This window comes from Culex quinquefasciatus, chromosome 2 (genome assembly GCF_015732765.1).
Source record: "Culex quinquefasciatus strain JHB chromosome 2, VPISU_Cqui_1.0_pri_paternal, whole genome shotgun sequence".
In the NCBI taxonomy this organism is placed as follows: domain Eukaryota; kingdom Metazoa; phylum Arthropoda; class Insecta; order Diptera; family Culicidae; genus Culex; species Culex quinquefasciatus.
The window spans coordinates 118,271,009-118,291,157 of record NC_051862.1 but is presented as its reverse complement, the minus strand read 5'-3'; the positions used below and the strand labels follow the sequence as shown (position 1 = coordinate 118,291,157).

Sequence of the window (20,149 nt, the reverse complement as noted above, 5' to 3'; positions counted from 1 at the left end):
ATGAAAAGTAGGAACCAATCATCACCCCTTCGCAATTTTCAAAGGTCCCTATCGTGCTGATCAATACCGACGCCGGCCACGACCAGTGGTAAGACACGGGGAAGTGGATGGGAATGTTAGTCCGATACTTGAGTGATGGGACCGCCAAATCGACTGCGTCTCCGACAAAGTATCACATGAGTTTTGAGGGGTTAGTAAGATGGGTATGAGGTCAGGATTCACTGTGGTAGGTGATGCGACCATAAGCAATTTGTTTATCTTTTGAAATTTTAAAAATCTTAGGCAGCCGGCTGCGGAAAGATACACAATCATTGATTTAGAAATAGTTTTAATTCGAACGCGGCGCCAAATTATCATTCATTCCCCGTCGGCGTGCCTTCCGAGCAACGACGCTGTGAGAAGGGCTCCTCCTTTTACTATTCAAGCAATATATTAAATTGTATTTCCTGTGGTTTCCAAATGAATTATATCAAAACTTTATAGTGAGGTTTGCAATGTTTTCATCGTGTTGCAGGATTTTAAGACGAAATGATCCAAAAATAGTAATCTACGAGACCGACAGAATTGCGAAAAATAGTAACTGAAAATTTCGTTTCGAGCAGTTATTAATAAAGCGACACTATCACGAATGGTACATTTTTAAGCCGAAGTCGTTATAGGTAGTTTTATCTTTTACGTTATATTTATAATTATCGGAAAAATAAGATCAGAGTAAAAGGAGAACGAATCCGTGAAAACGACGCATGAACTCGAGTTAGACATTCTCGTTTAACGACCGGTATATTAATATTTACGCGACTTGAAAGAAGGAAATAAGAAAAAGAAGAGGGAAAGTGGGGAAAAATATGTAAAATATAAGATGTATACAAAGATTAATTAAAGTAAATAGATAGATTGAAATAAATAGATAAGTTAAAATAATGTTAGATACATTAAAATAAATAGGTCAATAACAAAACGAATAAAATAAAATTCATTCATGCTTCCATCCATACATGAGCCAAATGATAGAATTCACCAATTGTGGAAACTCACAAATGACTCTTCACAAAAATATTCATTCACCCGCATCACTCAACTCAAACATACATGTCAACATAGAGCAGACTCACCCAGGGTGCCCAGTGTCGCATAAAACACGCTGGCTTCCTTTCCAGTTATAAGACACTTTTAAATCACCAAGGTATGCGTTTCCGCCTAATACACACTTGTATTTCAACAAACGTTTCTCGATTAACCCTTTTCATTCAAGTTTTTAATGATTCACAACCCAATAGAACCTTATACCATCCCCAAGAAAACAAAATAACAACACTTTTATCGGTTCAAACTGTTTACCACAACACATGTTCTCACACAATCTGTATTGCTCTACGCGTTCACATTTTTAACACTTTTACCAGTCCTTTGAATAAGCTATTCCATGCTTTTGCTGCTGTTCACTGTAAACTGAATATTTTGCACCTTACAGTTTATGACTTTGTTTGTTTAGTTCGTATACATATAATCAATCGATTCAGCAAACCAAAACAATCCCCAGCACTACAACAATCAGCTTTTCTGCTGGCAATCGGCGATTCTGCACGTAGAGCCCAAACGTCAGTTTCCTCAAGCAAGCGCTTGGCAGAAAAAAAAGAGCAAACAAATCCCCCCATCACACCCACGCAAACAAAACACCAAAGCACCCACTGCAACTTGACAGATGAAACTTCTACCACTTCAATATAAACATCAACAAAAGCTAACACCAACACAAACATGCATTTGAAAAAGCTTTGGGCAAGCTTGACGTAGTATGACGTTTCTTCGGAAGGAACAGGGGAAATGAAACTTCGCGAACGTTCCAAACAAAAACAACGAATTCGCTAACTGCAAATAAACCACATTTTTCGCAATAATTTCCAAAACCATTACTGAACTTCACTTGATTCACAAAGAACACGTCGCGAGCTACCGAAAAAACCCAACTTCTGGGTAAATTGTCGAATTATACACACAACAAATACAAAAATTCGCGGAGCCACGAACAACCGATCTAATCCGTTCCATCTGCCAAAAAGCTCCCTATTTTGAGGCTCTTTTGGTTTCGTATAAAAAATTAAAATGCGGTTTTGAAGGTTTGCAGACTAAACACACAATTTACGTAACATATGTAAAAATAGTAAAGTTTCATCAACAGGATTCGGAGATGTAATTTTTTGAACGTTAAATCCGGGTTTTTCGACGCACCGCGCGCCGTACGGCAAAATGACGAAATAGGGAAAAATTACTTTTTGTCTTCCTCACCTTACTGAGGAAAGGCTATAAAATCACTCGAAAAATGAACTAATTAATTTGACTTTGTAGACCCACCTTCACGTATACATATCGACTCAGAATCATGTTCTGAGCAAATGTCTGTGTGGATGTGTGTAGGTGGGTGGACAAAAAAATGTCACTCGATTATCTCCGGACTGGATGAACGGATTTTGACCGTATTAGTCTCATTCGATCCGTCTTGGGGTCCCATATGTCTCTATTTATCAGCAAGTTTAGTTAAGTACTTCAAAAGTTATGTTAAAAAACGATTTGGGCGTATGTCCGGAAGATTTTAAAAAGGGTGTTTTTTGCAAGAAACCCTTTCCGATTAGCTAGAAATATTGAAGGTCTGCGAACCCTATCAAAAGAAAGTAATAATGTTGATTTGTTAAACATGTTAAGGGGGAACGTTGCACAGCCCACCGCTACCAAATTCACTGTGGTAGGACTGCGCTTAGGTGATTTGCATTCCTAATCAAAAACAATTATTGTTATTCAACAACAATTCGTGCTACTACAAAAATTACTATTCGACTTATTATTAACTTTCGATTGTTTTCCATGCTTCTAAAAAGTTGTTCCACGCATACATTTCCAGAAAAAAATGGTATGATTTAAACTATAAAACCAAACCACTTCCATCTAAGTCTGTTTCTATGTCATGGTCAATCATCCCCAAATGCGTTCGAACCTATTCCACCACAGTATCCTTTCTCCCGTTTTTTTTTTGGAGTGGGCTTGATGTGTACAAATAAAGCTTTACGGACGCGCTTCACCAAGAAGTGTCCATCGAAGAATCGTTCACACGAATGCGATCCCCCGCATTCAACACCGTACTCCGAGGCCATAAACCCACATGGGCCCACAAGGGATGGCACAAATGGCGCTTGATTGACAATTCAACGATCGGCTCGAGGAGAAACGTCTTCAAATTTCCATAAAGATCACGCGCGTTTACTACGCAGCTTCGCACTCCTTTGGAGCAAGTGTTGAGGGGGAAACAATCTCTTTTTTTCTCGATCGGTCACTCACATTTTAGTATGACCATCTTGCAGGACGCGCGAAAAGATCATCTTCAAAAGTAAAAATAACAATCGAAAAGTGACGGCTCGTTGAGGGCGGTTTGCGCACTTGAATTTGTTGGATGAACGCCTGCACGATGGATGGCTCGCCAGGATCACAATTTTGAAGCATCTCTCACTCCAATCAACGCGGCTCTAGGAACGATGATCAATTCTCAAACGCTTTGGGTTTGAACGAGATTTATGGACCTCAGGCAGCTAATAAGCCAAATCGCAAGCGGAATAGTGGTGCACTATTCAAACCAGCGAGGATCTTATCGTGGCTGCTTCCGAGGCTTCCAAAAGAGGTTTTCACTCTTGTGGCTGCCGTTTCTGCTGAATTGCACATTGAAGACAATCACTTTGGCGCGTGCTAGGCCGGGCGCCATCATAGTGCAGCGTAGCGAGTAACGTAAAACGAGCACGTGGAGACGTGGCCTGCGGTGCATTGCACCACGTGAAATTTAGGAAAGCGGGTAAATTTCAGGCACACTACGCGAAAATATCTATTAAAATTGATGAAGTTGCATAAATGACTCAAACTCAATGGATTGATTTTTATTGTTTTAGCGAGCGGCTTTCTTTTTCTACAAATTTGCTTGTCAAAGCATAACACCTTTTCATTTCTTAACCCTTTACTGGTATTTATATGATCGTAAAAACATGATTTATGACTCTACCCAGAAAAAAAGTTGAATTTTGAAATGTTGACAATTTCGTAGGTTGAATAGGGGAAATATGCCCATTTTAATCACCCTAAGCCGTTCGACCAATTCTCATCACTTTTGCCGTTTTCCGCTATAAAATCAACATTTTCAGATATATCAACAATGGAGAGCTGCTTGCTCACTTTTGTTTGAGCTATTTATTGCTTTGGAACCGTCAAAAACACTTTAGGAAAGCTGTGATTCATGATCAAAGTGCTGATAGGCCGATAATAGAAATAGGCTGAGAAAGGGTATAGTTCCCCTATTACCTCTTTTATTTGAGTAATTTTACATAAAAAATGTGTAAAGATGTGAACCTGATGAATGTTCATCAAAAACTGATGAAAATTCATCATTTTCTGGGGTAAAATTAATCTTTTTTTTGACACAAGATCTGTCACCATTTCCTGATGAATCTGTGAGTTATTTCATAGTTCATTTGGAAACTCTAATTGCTAACTATCTATTGTTAAATCCATATTTAGCAATTAGAGTTTCCAAATGAACTATGAAATAACTCACAGCTGTAAGGAACCCCAAAACTCTGTAATGTACTTAAATGAACTAATTGTATCATGATTATTCACTAATAAAACCTGAATTGAATTGAAATTGAAAATTACCATCATGTTTTTCTGTGTAGCTCTCTTGGCTTTTCCAAAATTGAAATCATAATTTCTGGTACCCAAAAAACACTTTTTATTTTGTCATGTTTTTTGACGTTAAATAACGTCTTTTCGAGATTTCAAATTTCAAATATCTTCTTCAAAAAAATCAAATGGGCACGTTTTTGGAACAATTCGATTCCTTTTTTTGTGAATGACTAAGAATGTTAAATTTGCCTAAAGTGAACAAAAAACAACAACAAAGATTCGAATTTTGTTTAACAATATTCTGTAAGTAAAGTACATACAAGTGAAGTGTTCCAATAATTAATTGGTGAAATTTCACGGAGAATATTACTAAATTAATATTGTCACAAAAGATTAACTATCAAAATATTTTAAAAATGCAACGAATTTGCAAGCAAAACGAGTACTTCTCTAATACCGTCGAAAAGGTCAAATATCTAGAATGCTTCCCTAATGGCCTATCTACAAACACTTAATAAGAATAGTTGAGTTACTTAGAATAAATAAGTTTTACGAAAAAGTACTAAGAAAATTGTACGTAGCTTAAGAATGTGAAACCACACTCAAAGAAATGAGTTCGCGTAAACGTGAATATAGTTCATGCCACCGGGAACCAGGAAGAAAACTGTTCAACTTTTATAGTGCATTGCACCATGAAAGTGAACAGTTTTCTTCCTGGTTCCCGTTGGCATGAACTCTGTTCACGTTTACGCGAACTTATTTTTTTGAGTGCATACAATGAAATTGACCGAGCCACGTAGCCCAGTGGTAACGCTTCCGCCTCGTAAGCGGTAGATCGGGGTTCAAATCCCGGCTCGGACCAACACAACTGGTGAACTTTTCCCTTCTGGAATCGATTGCTTAGTAAAGGAAAGGTAGTGTATCGTCACAAACTGGACCTTATCACGACACCTTAGGGAGGCGACCTATGGAATGTTAACATTAACCTTAACATGTTAACATGAAGTTGAGAATGAAACTGCCACTGAATCCGCTTTGTAAATGCCGGCCCCTATACTCTTCAAGGGTGTTCCCCTCAGGAACTGGGAAAGATTTTTTATACAATGAAATCTGACCTTCTACAATGGAAAACGAAACAAATTAGTGAATTTAAAAATCTTCGGTATGTTGACATTTCCATATCAAATGTACACATACAACAGTATAGGAACGCACTGTAGTTAACCGCTCTATGTTACGTACTTTTTCTACCAATCAATCTTATCTAACCTAATCTAATCAAAGCGCAGCCAATCTTTCGAGTACCTTAGGTTTGATTACACTTAGCACTCTTCTTGTCATTTATAAACATTTGTAGTGCGCCGTTGCATCAAAATGCATTGAAACATCACATACGATAAAGCGGCCAGGCCTATTGCCTACTGATATTTTTATTTTTTTCGAAATATGTCTCGTATGATATCAAAATCTAACCCAAACTTAAATATTATTACGTATTCGGATTGGAAATTGAATTTTCTTCAAGTAGTAACTATGGAAAACTAATTTTAAGAGGTTACATACATGTAAATCGGCAAAAATGTCAGAGGTTTGTTTGAGCACAAACTCAAACTTTTTTTTAAATCCGTTTCAGGCCATTAAAATATACATTTTCAACTTTCATCAACATAAATTTGAAGACACTTGGTTATGTTATTGCCGAGATACAGCTATATAAAGTTAGCATTTTCAAAAAACGGGTGCCTCGATATCTCAACACTACCTTGACCAAATTGACCCGTGTGCATTACGAAGGCCGATTTTCAAAAAGTTTATTTTTTAAAAAGTTGAAAATATTTTTATGTTTTTCATATTAAAAATTGTCTGTTTTTGATTTTTGTTTGTTTTTTTTTAAATGCAAAATTTCGAAATCGGGCTTCGTCATGCACACGGAATATGTCTTGCGAGTCTTCACCCCAAATTTCAGCCAATTTGGTCTATCACATCTCGAGATTTCGTGGCACCCGTAAATCAACTTGGTGTTCAGAGAAAAACGTTTCTTAATCCACCTTTAGGTGGTTGGTGCCTTCCTCTCATTTATAGTGATTCCAACCCGCCTAAAGTGTCCACATGTTTATGGATCTCCCTAACGTTCGCAGCACATAAGAGGTCCTAATAAAAATAAGTGATGAGTAATAAAATAGACTACCTACAGACTTTTTGTCAAAATTATACAGACACGGCCGTTGAGGAAAATTGCATCCCTCTACACGGCTTTTTCGTGGCGGTCAGACCTGACCAGTTGAGGTTATGTGAATTCAGACCATTTCTTAAACTGCTTGTAATTTTAGATAGGTAAGTCAGATCTTGAAAATTCTTACTCCACCTAAAAGGTCTTCTCATATGCTTTCAAAAAATATATAACATGTGAGGGTTTCATGAAAAAAACCTTTTTACCATAATTTTAATTTAATATGAAACAGATTTTTTAACATAACTAAATACATGATAAAACTGCATGAATTTAAATAGCAACTTAGGGGACGTTAAGACGGATCGATTAAAACCATTCCGGCCAAAATCGGTTGAGCCTGTGACGAGATATTCCAGTGACATTGATTTGGTACACATGTCTACATACAGCCAAACACACAGACATTTGCTCAGCTGGTGATTCTGAGTCGATGTGTACAAATGAAGGTAGGTCTAGGATGTCTAATTAAAAAGTTCATTTTCCGAGTGATTTTACAGCCTTTCCTCAGTAAGTTGTGGAAGGCAAAACGCTCGCAAAGTTCAACAGTTCGCTTTGCGCATGGCAAAATTTTCAGCTTAAGTCTCTTACTCAGTTTAATCACAAAATATCTTCATGAAATTTTCAGGAGTGATTGAAAATCATATTTAAAGTTGATTTAATCAATTTTCAGTAATATTAAATTTTGTAATTTTTTACATGTGAGCAGTTCTCTAGGATTTCGGTCATTCGATTTTTTTTTGTATTTTTTAATCCGACTGAAACTTTTTTGGTGCCTTCGGTATACCCAAAGAAGCCATTTTGCATCATTAGTTTGTCCATATAATTTTCCATACAAATTTGGCAGCTGTCCATACAAAAATGATGTATGAAAATTCAAAAATCTGTATCTTTTGAAGGAATTTTTTGATCGATTTGGTGTCTTCGGCAAAGTTGTAGGTATGGATACGGACTACACTGGAAAAAAATAATACACGGTAAAAAAAATTTGGTGATTTTTTTATTTAACTTTTTATCACTAAAACTTGATTTACAAAAAAACACTATTTTTATTTTTTTTTATTTTTTGATATGTTTTAGAAGACCTAAAATGCCAACTTTTCAGAAATTTCCAGGTTGTGCAAAAAATCATTGACCGAGTTATGAATTTTTTAATCAATACTGATTTTTTCAAAAAATCGAAATTTTGGTCGTAAAATTTTTCAACTTCATTTTCGATGTAAAATTAAATTTGCAATCAAAAGTACTTTAGTGAAATTTTGATAAAGTGCACCGTTTTCAAGTTATAGCCATATTTAAGTGACTTTTTGAAAATAGTCGCAGTTTTTCATTTTTTAAAATTAGTGCACATGTTTGCCCAGTTTTGAAAAAAATATTTTTGAAAAGCTGAGAAAATTCTCTATATTTTGCTTATTCGGACTTTGTTGATACGACCTTTAGTTGCTGAGATATTGCAATGCAAAGGTTTAAAAACAGGAAAATTGATGTTTTCTAAGTCTCACCCAAACAACCCACCATTTTCTATCGTCAATATCTTAGCAACTAATGGTCCGATTTTCAATGTTAATATATGAAACATTTGTGAAATTTTCCGATCTTTTCGAAAAAAATATTTTCGGAATTTTCAAATCAAGACTAACATTTCAAAAAGGCCAAACATTCAATATTACGCCCTTTTAAAATGTTAATCTTGATTTGAAAATTTTGAAAATATTTTTTTCGAAAAGATCAGAAAATTTCACAATTGTTTCATATATTAACATTGAAAATCGGACCATTAGTTGCTGAGATATTGACGATAGAAAATGGTGGATTGTTTGGGTGAAACTAAGAAAACATCAATTTTCCTGTTTTTAAACCTTTGCATTGCAATATCTCAGCAACTAAAGGTCGTATCAACAAAGTCCGAATAAGCAAAATATAGAGAATTTTCTCAGCTTTTCAAAAATATTTTTTTCAAAACTGGGCAAACATGTGCACTAATTTTAAAAAATGCGACTATTTTCAAAAAAGTCACTTAAATATGGCTATAACTTGAAAACGGTGCACTTTATCAAAATTTCACTAAAGTACTTTTCGATTGCAAATTTGATTTTACATCGAAAAATGAAGTTGAAAAATTTTACGACCAAAATTTCGATTTTTGAAAAATCAGTATTGATTAAAAATTCATAACTCGTTCAATGATTTTTGCACAACCTGGAAATTTCTGAAAAGTTGGCATTTTATGTCTCTAAAACATATCAAAAATAAAAAAATTAAAAATAGTGTTTTTTTGTAAATCAAGTTTTAGTGTTAAATAAAAAATCACCAAATTTTTTTACCGTGTATTATTTTTTCCAGTGTAGTCCGTATCCATACCTACAACTTTGCCGAAGACACCAAATCGATCAAAAATTCCTTCAAAAGATACAGATTTTTGAATTTTCATACATCATTTTTGTATGGACAGCTGCCAAATTTGTATGGAAAATTATATGGACAAACTAATGATGCAAAATGGCTTCTTTGGGCATACCGAAGGCACCAAAAAAGTTTCAGTCGGATTAAAAAATACAAAAATTAAAATTGAAGAAAAAAGACCGATTTCGTAGAGAATTGCTCATGTATGTAACCCCTTAAGTCGTACTTTTCGTTTGACACACCGATCACTCCGTGACGTTGCAACGGAATGAGAAATAGCGAAATTTCGACCCTTTTTGGTTTCATAAAAATTAAAAAGTCCTGTTATAGTTATTATAAACATTCCCAATTGTTAACCAATAAAACAACGAATAAATAATTAAAAAGACCTATCAGCCAAAATATGTCGTTTTTGTCGCTAGAGAATGTTTTATTTAGATTTAAGTTTCAAAGATTACCTTTGAACCAGCACGATAAAAGGGCGCCCTCTTCAATTGTTTCTGTAGATTTTGTTTTTTCATCTGAATTTTGGGAGGTCTTCCTCTGCCCTACGAGAGTTTTAAACATTGTTCTGTAGCCATAACGATCTGGACACGCCCATACCTAAAGGTGTATGGGGACCATCCATAAACTACGTGGACACTTTTTTGAAGATCTCAAACCCCCCCCCCCATCGTGGACAATTTCCATTCAAATAAAAAAAAATTGTATGGAGCGTGGACGATTTTTTATTAAAGGTGTACGCATAAAATCAGTTCCATTGAACTTTGCTTTCTTTGCATCATTGTTTGAACGGATGGAAAACTATTAAATTGTTGGACACTGTATATTACTTGCATCACATCTTGCATTCAAGTTATAACATTCCACTGCTCCCTCGTTCAACCAAATATCTCTCTGTTTACCATTTTTACTTCTCTCTTCTCTCACCTGTTCATTTTTCGCTCTTTCTGTAGTTTCTCTCTCAAACCAGTTGATCCGCACAAGTGCATGGTCCGCCTGTTTGCGTGTATTGGACAAACCGTACCAAAAAAGACCTCTCCGAATCGGACATTCCTCGCTCATACACTTGTGCTTCCAACGACGACTGGTTCGCGGCGTGTCATTATCGACGTATACGTCGATGTTTGAGAGAGAGAGCGCGCGCGCTGTGCATGTCTGCGTGTATACGATCGCGCCGTTGTAGCGCTCCGCAAAGGCATGCTCCCGGTCGAGGCGCGTTCGGCGCAGGTTTTGCGTTAGTTGTGAACCGTCGGTGATGTTGTGAACACATGCTCGTTTCTGTGTGTTTCGGGAAGGTGTACGGATTTTTTTGTTGTTGCGTGTTTGGCGTGTGGGACCTACTCCGGGAGAGTAGAATGCTGGCGAAGGCAGCTTTCCCGGCTGTGGTGGTGAAGATCCGGACTTTTGGAGTCTGGAGGAATTTAGTGTAAATAAACAGTTCGAAACGAAATCTGCGCGACCTTATAACGAGTGTGCGAGACGTCGTGAAGAACACGAAACTTGGGACGGAGCGCGAGGTGTGTAAATAGTGCGCAAACTGCTGGGTAGAAGGTGGAGCGCGAGTGCGCGGGTGGCTGAATTACAAAAGAAGGTTTTGGATGTAGAATTTTTTAGTATCGAGCTAAAGCTGTGTGTTCGGTCACGGGAATGGAATGAATGGGTGACAACACATTCAAAGCGACGGCTGGAGAATCTGGTGACAGAATCGCGGGCGCTCGAGTGAATTTCGGTGGTGAGGAAACGTCAGAAAAAATTAACATATTCACACGCAAGCGGTTTTGTGTCAGGGCGCAACAGGTTTAAGCCAAATTTAAGTCTCGAGGGTGACGATTGAGCGAGCAGAGTGAGCGGGTGTTGGAGTTTTTCGGCCAAAAACGCTGCGCTGCGTGCTTGTGGCTGCGTACGTACACGGCATCGACAGTGGAGTTGGGAACGGAGTTTGCGGTGAAGAATATCCATGTGGAAGTGTGGACGACGACAACGAAGAAGGGAAGACGTGAAAAACGAGATAATATCGCCGCAGTTCATTTGCGCGGTGCCGAGCGCGAGGTGCGCGAGCGATTTCTAATGAATTAATGATGTGGCTGAAGCTGTCCCATGGTGGATCGGGTTTTGTACGGTTTTGACAGCTAATATTTATTAGAAAGCTGTCAAGTGGTGTCTGGTCAGCGGAGGTCAGCGGGGCCACGGAACCGGAGGAAATCCGTGCAGTAAGCAAATAGTAAATATTTGTGTTTGGGCAGCAAGTGGCAACAATAGAGAGGGAGCGCTACAAATGTGTGCCGTTGTGTATCGCTAGGAAAACAAGTGCGCCCACAGAACCTGGGCACTGAATGGGCGGAAAATAGCAACAAACAAATCGTTATTGGCACAGGTGTTTGAAGTGTGTTACATTAATTAGATTTCACATTATCGATCGATTTTGAGGCAAACAAGTTGAAAACAAAACGGAAAGGAGCCGCTCGATAGAGAAGCAGAGCGGGCCCACCACACACGGCACTTGCTGGAAGGTGAATGGGCCGACCAAGGAAACACGAAACAGTGGATTAATTTTTCTTGTTTCCTACGTTTCGACAACCGTTTGTGGCGAGGAACCTGTGTACGGTTTCTGTGAATAAATTTACGTGCCTAAACAGTGATCGACCAAAATGCGTGCACGGCTGGAGTGAACGAAAAAGTTTCATTTTCGTTTAATTTCGGTTAAGTGGAGTTTAATTTTACTCTCGATTGTGTATTGTTTTTTCGTTTGTTTTGGTGAGATTCCATCGAAGAGCTTAAGCAGAAAAACGGCCAAAAAATCAAAGTGAAGCCATTTTTTGTGTGCGTGGTATTTTTTGGCCTGAGTGAGCAATCGGAATTTCGGTTGATGTGTTGTTTTGCCGTGCTTTTTGTTTTCACAACTCGTCGCATACCTTGAAGAGAGTGAGCAGCCGGCAGCAACGATGGGTAGCCGAAACGTGGAGTGTCGTAAATTTTCACCAAACATCTTCAACAAGAGCAAATGCACGCACTGCTTCCGCCAGCGGGAGGAGCACAGCGCCGCGGCACTGGAATGCAATCGGGTGAGTTCTTTTTTCTTACCGTGTACGTACAAAGGTCTAGAGTCGATTTCACGCTGTTTTACTGCAGCAGCACATGTGTGTGAGGTTAGACCAGCTAGACTGGTCACAGTAGGCTGGCTGACTGGCTGGCGGACGACGGTCGAGGACATGAACCCACGTACTCGGCGTCGTCGTCGTCGTCGCAGCGGTGACATTTTGAGTTATGAGTCGTGTGCGCCGAAACATTCTGCGCGCAAGCTTGCGCGTGAATAACTTTGTGATGAATTTGGTTTTATATTTAAGATTTTTCGCGGGAGGGCCTGGATAGGGAAGTTTTTGTGGCGTTTAAAATTCTACGGTTGTGCCTACGTAGAGACTTCATTTCGTAAAAAAAATGAACTAAGTGAAAAGGGATTAATTGGCAAATTTCCTGAATTGATTGCAGCTGCAAAAACCAATACTAGCTACTTAGTTTTGCTGGTTTATTTTTTACAATAATCCTTCAACATCGAACTATCCGACAGCACAAAAGCATGTTGAATATATTGCTTATTGCGAGGTAAAATCAAGTTTCTCCATCGCTGTGAGTGACAGGAGATTATTGCCGCCTAACTACCGCAGTGTAAAAATCAGCAAGTTGAACTAAAATTCTGCGTTGATTTGGCTGTCAACTTGGTTTGTTTTGAATATTTTTTAAAAAGTCAGCTGAAAACTCAAGGCAACCTTTGACAACAGCGAAAAATTTGTTCTGCGGTTGTCATGCGGCTGTCATGCGACCATTATCTTGCGGTCGTATCACCGCGCGTGAACTCTAATTATTAACGCCCGCAGTAATATATTATCGTGCTGTTCTAAGGTTTTTTTTGCTATTCTGGCGAAAATTCTTCTGGATTTGGCAGGTAATGGCAATTGTAGTTCTCATTTCAGCAGTCATTAACGGATAACCAACCATTAAAAAAATAATAATCTCGAGATGAAAACAAATATTTGTAAAATCTCGCTTAAAAAAAATAATGAAGCTTAACTTGGAGAGTGAACTACTACAGTGCATACATTGATTGCTTAATTAAATTTTCATGTTTATAATATGCTGGTTAGTCAAAAGAATCAGAATGAAATTTTCTGAACTTTTTCTCGACGATACAAAGGCTGGTATCAATTTTATTTAAAGTTTTGTTTGTTGGATTCAAGATCGGTAAGAGACGAAAAATTAATATTTCAATAAATCCATTGATATTCTGCAATTTTGTTATAATAGCATAACTGTAATGATGGTCACAGTCGAGGGAAATAAACTTCAAAAAAATTGCAAATTATGATATCAAAACTATAATATTAAATATTTGGCTCTTTTTAAATGTAATTTTTGATTTTAAAATATTCAAAATATTTTTTCCAAAGTTTCGTAAATGTTTATTTTGTTTAAAATTGGACTTTTAGTTGTACAGATATTAGTATTAGTAAATTACGGGGCGGGGGAGGGGGGGGTGTAGGTAGATTTTTCAGGGTGTGACTCTGAAAACATCAAGGAGTTCAATCTTCTATTTTGCCTATGCACAGTTTAAGGTTTTTTATTTATTTTTTTCAGATTTTTTTATAGAAATTGGCTTTTAAAAAAAACTGAAAATTTTTAAGTTTTATTTCTGTAAAGTTTGTTTTACAAATTTTATTTTACATTTTAAATTAAAGTTTAGTCGACAATTTTGTTCGGGTAAAATCTGATTTTTCATAGCAAAAACACTATTTGTTTTTTTTTTCATAAAAAACTTTACTCGGTGACAATTTTTTTTTGCCGTACCTCGCTATGGCTTGACTCTTAAAAAAGAACGTCAAAAAAAAAAAAAATAATAATCTCGAGATGAAAACAAATATTTGTAAAATCTCGCTTAAAAAAAATAATGAAGCTTAACTTGGAGAGTGAACTACTACAGTGCATACATTGATTGCTTAATTAAATTTTCATGTTTATAATATGCTGGTTAGTCAAAAGAATCAGAATGAAATTTTCTGAACTTTTTCTCGACGATACAAAGGCTGGTATCAATTTTATTTAAAGTTTTGTTTGTTGGATTCAAGATCGGTAAGAGACGAAAAATTAATATTTCAATAAATCCATTGATATTCTGCAATTTTGTTATAATAGCATAACTGTAATGATGGTCACAGTCGAGGAAATAAACTTCAAAAAATTGCAAATTATGATATCAAAACTATAATATTAAATATTTGGCTCTTTTTAAATGTAATTTTTGATTTTAAAATATTCAAAATATTTTTTCCAAAGTTTCGTAAATGTTTATTTTGTTTAAAATTGGACTTTTAGTTGTACAGATATTAGTATTAGTAAATTACGGGGCGGGGGAGGGGGGGGTGTAGGTAGATTTTTCAGGGTGTGACTCTGAAAACATCAAGGAGTTCAATCTTCTATTTTGCCTATGCACAGTTTAAGGTTTTTTATTTATTTTTTTCAGATTTTTTTATAGAAATTGGCTTTTAAAAAAAACTGAAAATTTTTAAGTTTTATTTCTGTAAAGTTTGTTTTACAAATTTTATTTTACATTTTAAATTAAAGTTTAGTCGACAATTTTGTTCGGGTAAAATCTGATTTTTCATAGCAAAAACACTATTTGTTTTTTTTTTCATAAAAAACTTTACTCGGTGACAATTTTTTTTTGCCGTACCTCGCTATGGCTTGACTCTTAAAAAAGAACGTCAAAAAATATAAAAAAATATGGATTAAAAAAAAATAATGCAAAAATCAGTATTTTTTTACCTGACCTACACAGTAAAAAAATGAGTAAATTTGGAAGCTGTAATTTTGGAAGGCTGAATATTACCTCTTCAGTGATGAAATTTTTCCTCAATTTAGACTGAAAACTCGTGGCGCGGTGGTTAGCGGCTTCGGTAGCCGATCCAGTAGTTACTATGGGACGCGGGTTCGATTCCCGCCTTATGCTTCTGGCCTTCTATCGGATGGGGAAGTAAAACGTCGGTCCATTTGCGTAAAAGAGGTTTTGGGTGACTCACCACACATAACCTTCGGACGCCTAGAAATGAGCAGAAACTTGCAATAAAGACCACAAAAGACGCGGGAGTCGTTAAAGGGGATTGATTTGCTTTTTCTTGTTTTGTATAATGCCTTGGCTACTTACCAGGAGATATCTTACATTATTTCTAACCAACTAAAAATTTGAAAACCTAAATCTAACGAACAACCTCAACTCTACTTAAGCCTCTATTCCACATACTGACCCGAATAAAAAGTGAAAACAAACAAGCTCAAGCTCACGCTAACAAATTGGAGCTACATTATCATCACTAGGTGTCGAGCTCGAGGCTCCGACTGCCGGGAACAACAACGTCGTCGACGACGATCCAGGCCTTCACTCCATTGTGCTGTGCTCGCGCTGCTGTTCGATATTTTCCCGACACATTTCACAGCGATAATTACGGGCTGATAACTGTTATTAGACGCTTCCGTGACCCCGCGGAGTGTCTGTGTGTGTGTGGGTCGACCGGGACGACCGGAGCAGCCAATAGTTCGCGGAGAGATCTTCATCACGTGTGCAGGCAAAGCTCTGGATCACATGTTCCGACGAGGCGCTTCATTTCCGCGCAAGCAAAAGTGAGTCTGCGTTGAAATTGAGTTCACTTTATCGGAAATCGGGTTAGCCGTCGGAGTCGGCGGACCACATGACCTTCCGTTGGACGTGGTGATTTGTTGAAAAGAAAAGTCACTCTCTCATCGCCCATTACTGACCCAGGTTTCAGGGTCGTCGCCGATAGGGAGAGAGAGGAAACATGACTTATCGTTTTGTGGTTTACCACAGTAAAAGTTCGAAAGGTCTCGTAGAAGCCTTGATCTGGAAGCAGGAGCACGGTCCGCCGATGTGTGTTACGATATGATTTATGGAAATCGAAGGCAGAGAACCATCTTCATCGAAACCAGTGAAAGAGAAACTTTAGTTCATCGTTAGACTAAATTTAGCATCCATCTATAACCTAGTCCAGGGCTCGATCATTAGGCCTTCGCCAGCAGTCAGTGGTGGCCAGTTGCGTAGCGTTGACTGATGGATAAGCGGCCATGATTACTCACTAATGGCACTGGCTAGGGCCAGGCCACCAAACACCACACTCATCTCCTCACAAAATTTCTGGACACATCACTCCCATATCGTGTAAGAGTTTGGAAAGAAAAACACTTCAATTCTTCGTTCAACAGCTCGCGAATGTCTAAATTGATGTTCTCGACTCTGACTCTGGCTCTGACTCAAGTGATTTGTGCTGAGCTGCGATGGCGCTATTTGGCCGTTTATTGTACTGCTCCGAACGAACCCGGCCAAGGTCCAAAGTGGAATTTTTAGCACCTCGCACCTTTTTGGTGCGCAACGCATACATACACTCATACATGCATAAGTGGTTTTTGGGTGATGGTCCTTGTGGTGTGGCGTCCTTCAGCGTGTTCCGTCCATCCGTCCGGCAGGGCTTGGACCTGTATCTCGGAGAACCTGTGCTAGTCACGGTTAGACTGGTTCAGGTCGATTTTTGAATAACTTCTGAGTATTTTTTCAATCTTCAGAAATCGATTCTTCCGAATAAGTAAATTAGTACAATGGCATACTTCGATCCATAAATCGCTCTGACATACGCTATATCAATCTGCATGACACTATTTGGAGGGTAAAATTTGGATACAATCACTAGATATCATCATATACAATAGTCCTAAAATAATCTAAGGTATGTATCATGACAGCATTCTTTTTATTTGATTTATGGTAACACATAACATCAGTTCTTTCAAAACTTATTTCAAATAAAATTCATTTCTGAACTTGACAGTAACTTGCAATCGTCATACTTATCGTTAGCGCCACATAAAACTTTTGTATATTACTGTAATTACCTTAAAATTGCTTTCAAAAATTCAAGTCGTTGGTTGTGAGCCTTAAAGAATTTGTCAAAGCAGCACTGCCCATAAATGCATTTTTTCGTGTTCAACTTTTGTTCTATAAAAAACTCTACCTCTCTTGTTTTATTGTGTTTTATTTTTGTTTCATTTTTAAGTATTCTGATTTCTATTTATCTTGTTTAGTTTATGTTAGTTTTTGATAGTATTTTACCTATTCTATCATTAGCTTTTGCGTTTTTAGTTTTTTTTCAATATTTTTAAGTCACTTTCACAATGTTTGACTTGTTTTTCACATTTTTTGCTATAGAATGATACAATTATCGTTTAAGTTGTAATAAAATTCGTAAAGACGTATTCTGAGACAAAACAAATTACTGCATACTTACTTTTACTTAAAATATAGGAAATGTTTGTCAAAACACAGTCAAAGTTGACTCCTGAAAATTTACATTTTTAAAAACAAAACATTGGCAATGTCACATAAAACAAGTTAAACTTCCAACCCTAAAATTATCTAAAATTTGAAGAGCACTTTTTTCCAATGCTTTCTAAAGTTCAATAATTGGTTGAAAAATTGATTTTTGGCGAATTTTCAGATCGAGGCCCGTCGATAGGCGGAGTTGGGTTGTTGAGGGTTAAATCTCAGGGTGGAACGCCTTTTTTCAAAGAGTGTCCTTGTTGTTTTCGAACGGCATTTCAAGATTATTCCGCAAAAAAATTGCAATTCGGTTTTTGCAAGTGAACACTTCACAAGGAATAATCGTAAATAAATTATGGATTTCTATAATAAAAAAATGAGTTTAAAGGATTCATCAAGCTTCAGTAAATTTGAAGAAATACTCGACCAAATATCATGAAGAACTTAGAGTTTTCTTAACGTCAAATTGTAATTTCATAGTATGAATTGAGTATTTTTTACAACTTGAACCCAACAAATTTATACATCTCTTGCAATCTATTTCAAGATAACTTGTTATAGTAACTCCTAAAGCTAGCCTGAATCCCGGCCCAAAATTTGGCTCAGCCTACAGCTCGCGCATCCGCCCGCTGTGAGTTGCGCCACTTGTTATCCAGCGCTGTGTGGTTTTGAGCATTGGTGCCTCTCAGCATAAATCATAAGATAACTGTTCTTCTGTTGAGAGTTTTGTGGCTTTTTCGAGGGTCGCACCGGCACAGCACTTCAATCAGCTATCCAGCAGAGAAGTTGGGTCGCCGTAGCAAAAGTAGTTGACCTTCGGACGACACAGAGCAGTCCGAAATTCTCTCAAAAGCGCTCAGATTGAGTGCCCCCACAAAGGTGGGCAAATTCGCACACCTGTCGATGGCTCAACCTGATTGATCTGATCCAACCCTCAGCTCGACATAACCTTAATAGTACATTAAGCAAACTAATTACTTGAAGATGGGCCGCGATCTTCAGATTGGTTTGAAGGACATTGATCGTGTTTCATTGACGATCGGATCGATCGGAACTCTAGGTTGAAGCCGTTGGCATAGATGGCACCACGTGCTGGAAAACAACCTTCGAAGGGACCCCGCACCGTGACCGAAAGTGGTGATCGTTTGTACTTTCTATCGCAGAGAGGGGGGCTTAATTAAAATTAATCGGAAGCAACATGACCGCGCACGCCACCAGAAAACTTACGAGACGATGGCTTTACAAAGCCTTCCCAGCCAATAGAAGCGTGCGCCTGCAACCGACGACGATCAGCAGTTTGAAAATCGAAAGAAAAGTGAACGTGCACACGTTTGCGATCCACCAATAGGGTGACCATCCGATGGTGAATCGAGACAATTGAAAACCTTAACGACTATTCTTCCACAATTTTGCAACTAAAAATCTCATCCAATCCCGTCACCCTAATGGCCACCGAGGGGAACCAGCTGACCAGCCCAGAGGTGGCCAGAGCGCGTGCATTCCGCAGAAATGTTGAAACAATCACTCCAAACTTTTCCCCCTTCGCGTGGGGGCCCGTTTGGCTCAGCTGTGGTGCTGTGGTGGACGACGACCAAGTTGAGCACCACGCTTCAACGGACAATTATCAAAACCGGCCCAGCGACGGCGAAATTGAGTCCCTTTTCGGGGACTGCCGCCGTGTCGAGCCAGATCGAAGCTAACTTCTAATGCTGTTGCAGCGGTCGAGAAATGGCGCACTTTTTACACACCCCAGCTGGTGTGGGGGGTGCCCGCAGTTCGGCTCACGCTTTGAAGGTGTTCAGTTTTGAACATGTTCAGCATAACTACATCGTCAAGTTGAGATTTGATACTGATGAATGTGGAAATTTGGATATTTATGCATTGATTCATATTTCGATGCCTCTGGGCTCTCTTATGCTAACCAGATGGGAAAACCAGCAAGCAATAGAGCACAGAGGCATTGATTTGTTGGTGCAGTTCCCATTTTGCCGTTTCAAACTTTTTTTTTAAAGTTTGATCAGGACCTTATCTAGACATCTAGACCAATTAAATAATAATAAAATTTTAACTGAATGACTAAACAATTATTTACTCTTTTTTTTAAAAGGCTCATATCTGAACATTTCAGAAACATTATAATATTTTTAGCGATTTCTAGATAATCCAGAGCAAAACTGTTGGAAACCGTTATTTATTAAATTTTAATCAGATCTATTTTTCATTTTATTTGCATAAAATCTGCATTTTTTTACCTGGCATGGCTAGAAGAACCCCAATGTTTTTGAATTATTATTTTGAAAAAGTACTCTCCAAGCATGTTTTGACTTTGCATCAGTATGTTATCGATTTATTCAGCTACTGAAAAATCTTAAAAAAATAACTAAATTCGATGTGTACAAATGATTGAAAATTGAATCTGTTTGCGTTATTTAGCACTACCGGACACATTTCGGCAATCCTGTATGTGATGTGCTAAATTTTAC

The 20,149-nt window shown here is 37.8% G+C and overlaps 1 protein-coding gene across 3 annotated transcripts in view; it reads left to right on the top strand.

Moving 5' to 3' along the window:
* Positions 1-10,538: 10,538 nt before the first annotated feature.
* The window catches only part of LOC6041325 (protein outspread), a 302,805-nt gene continuing 293,194 nt past the window's right edge, over positions 10,539-20,149 (top strand). For all 3 annotated transcript variants that reach the window (XM_038254900.1, XM_038254899.1, XM_038254901.1), the window contains exon 1: positions 10,539-12,357. In XM_038254900.1, the coding sequence (XP_038110828.1) occupies positions 12,238-12,357 (120 nt within the window). In that variant the 5' untranslated portion in view covers positions 10,539-12,237. The remainder of the gene's footprint in view (positions 12,358-20,149) is intronic.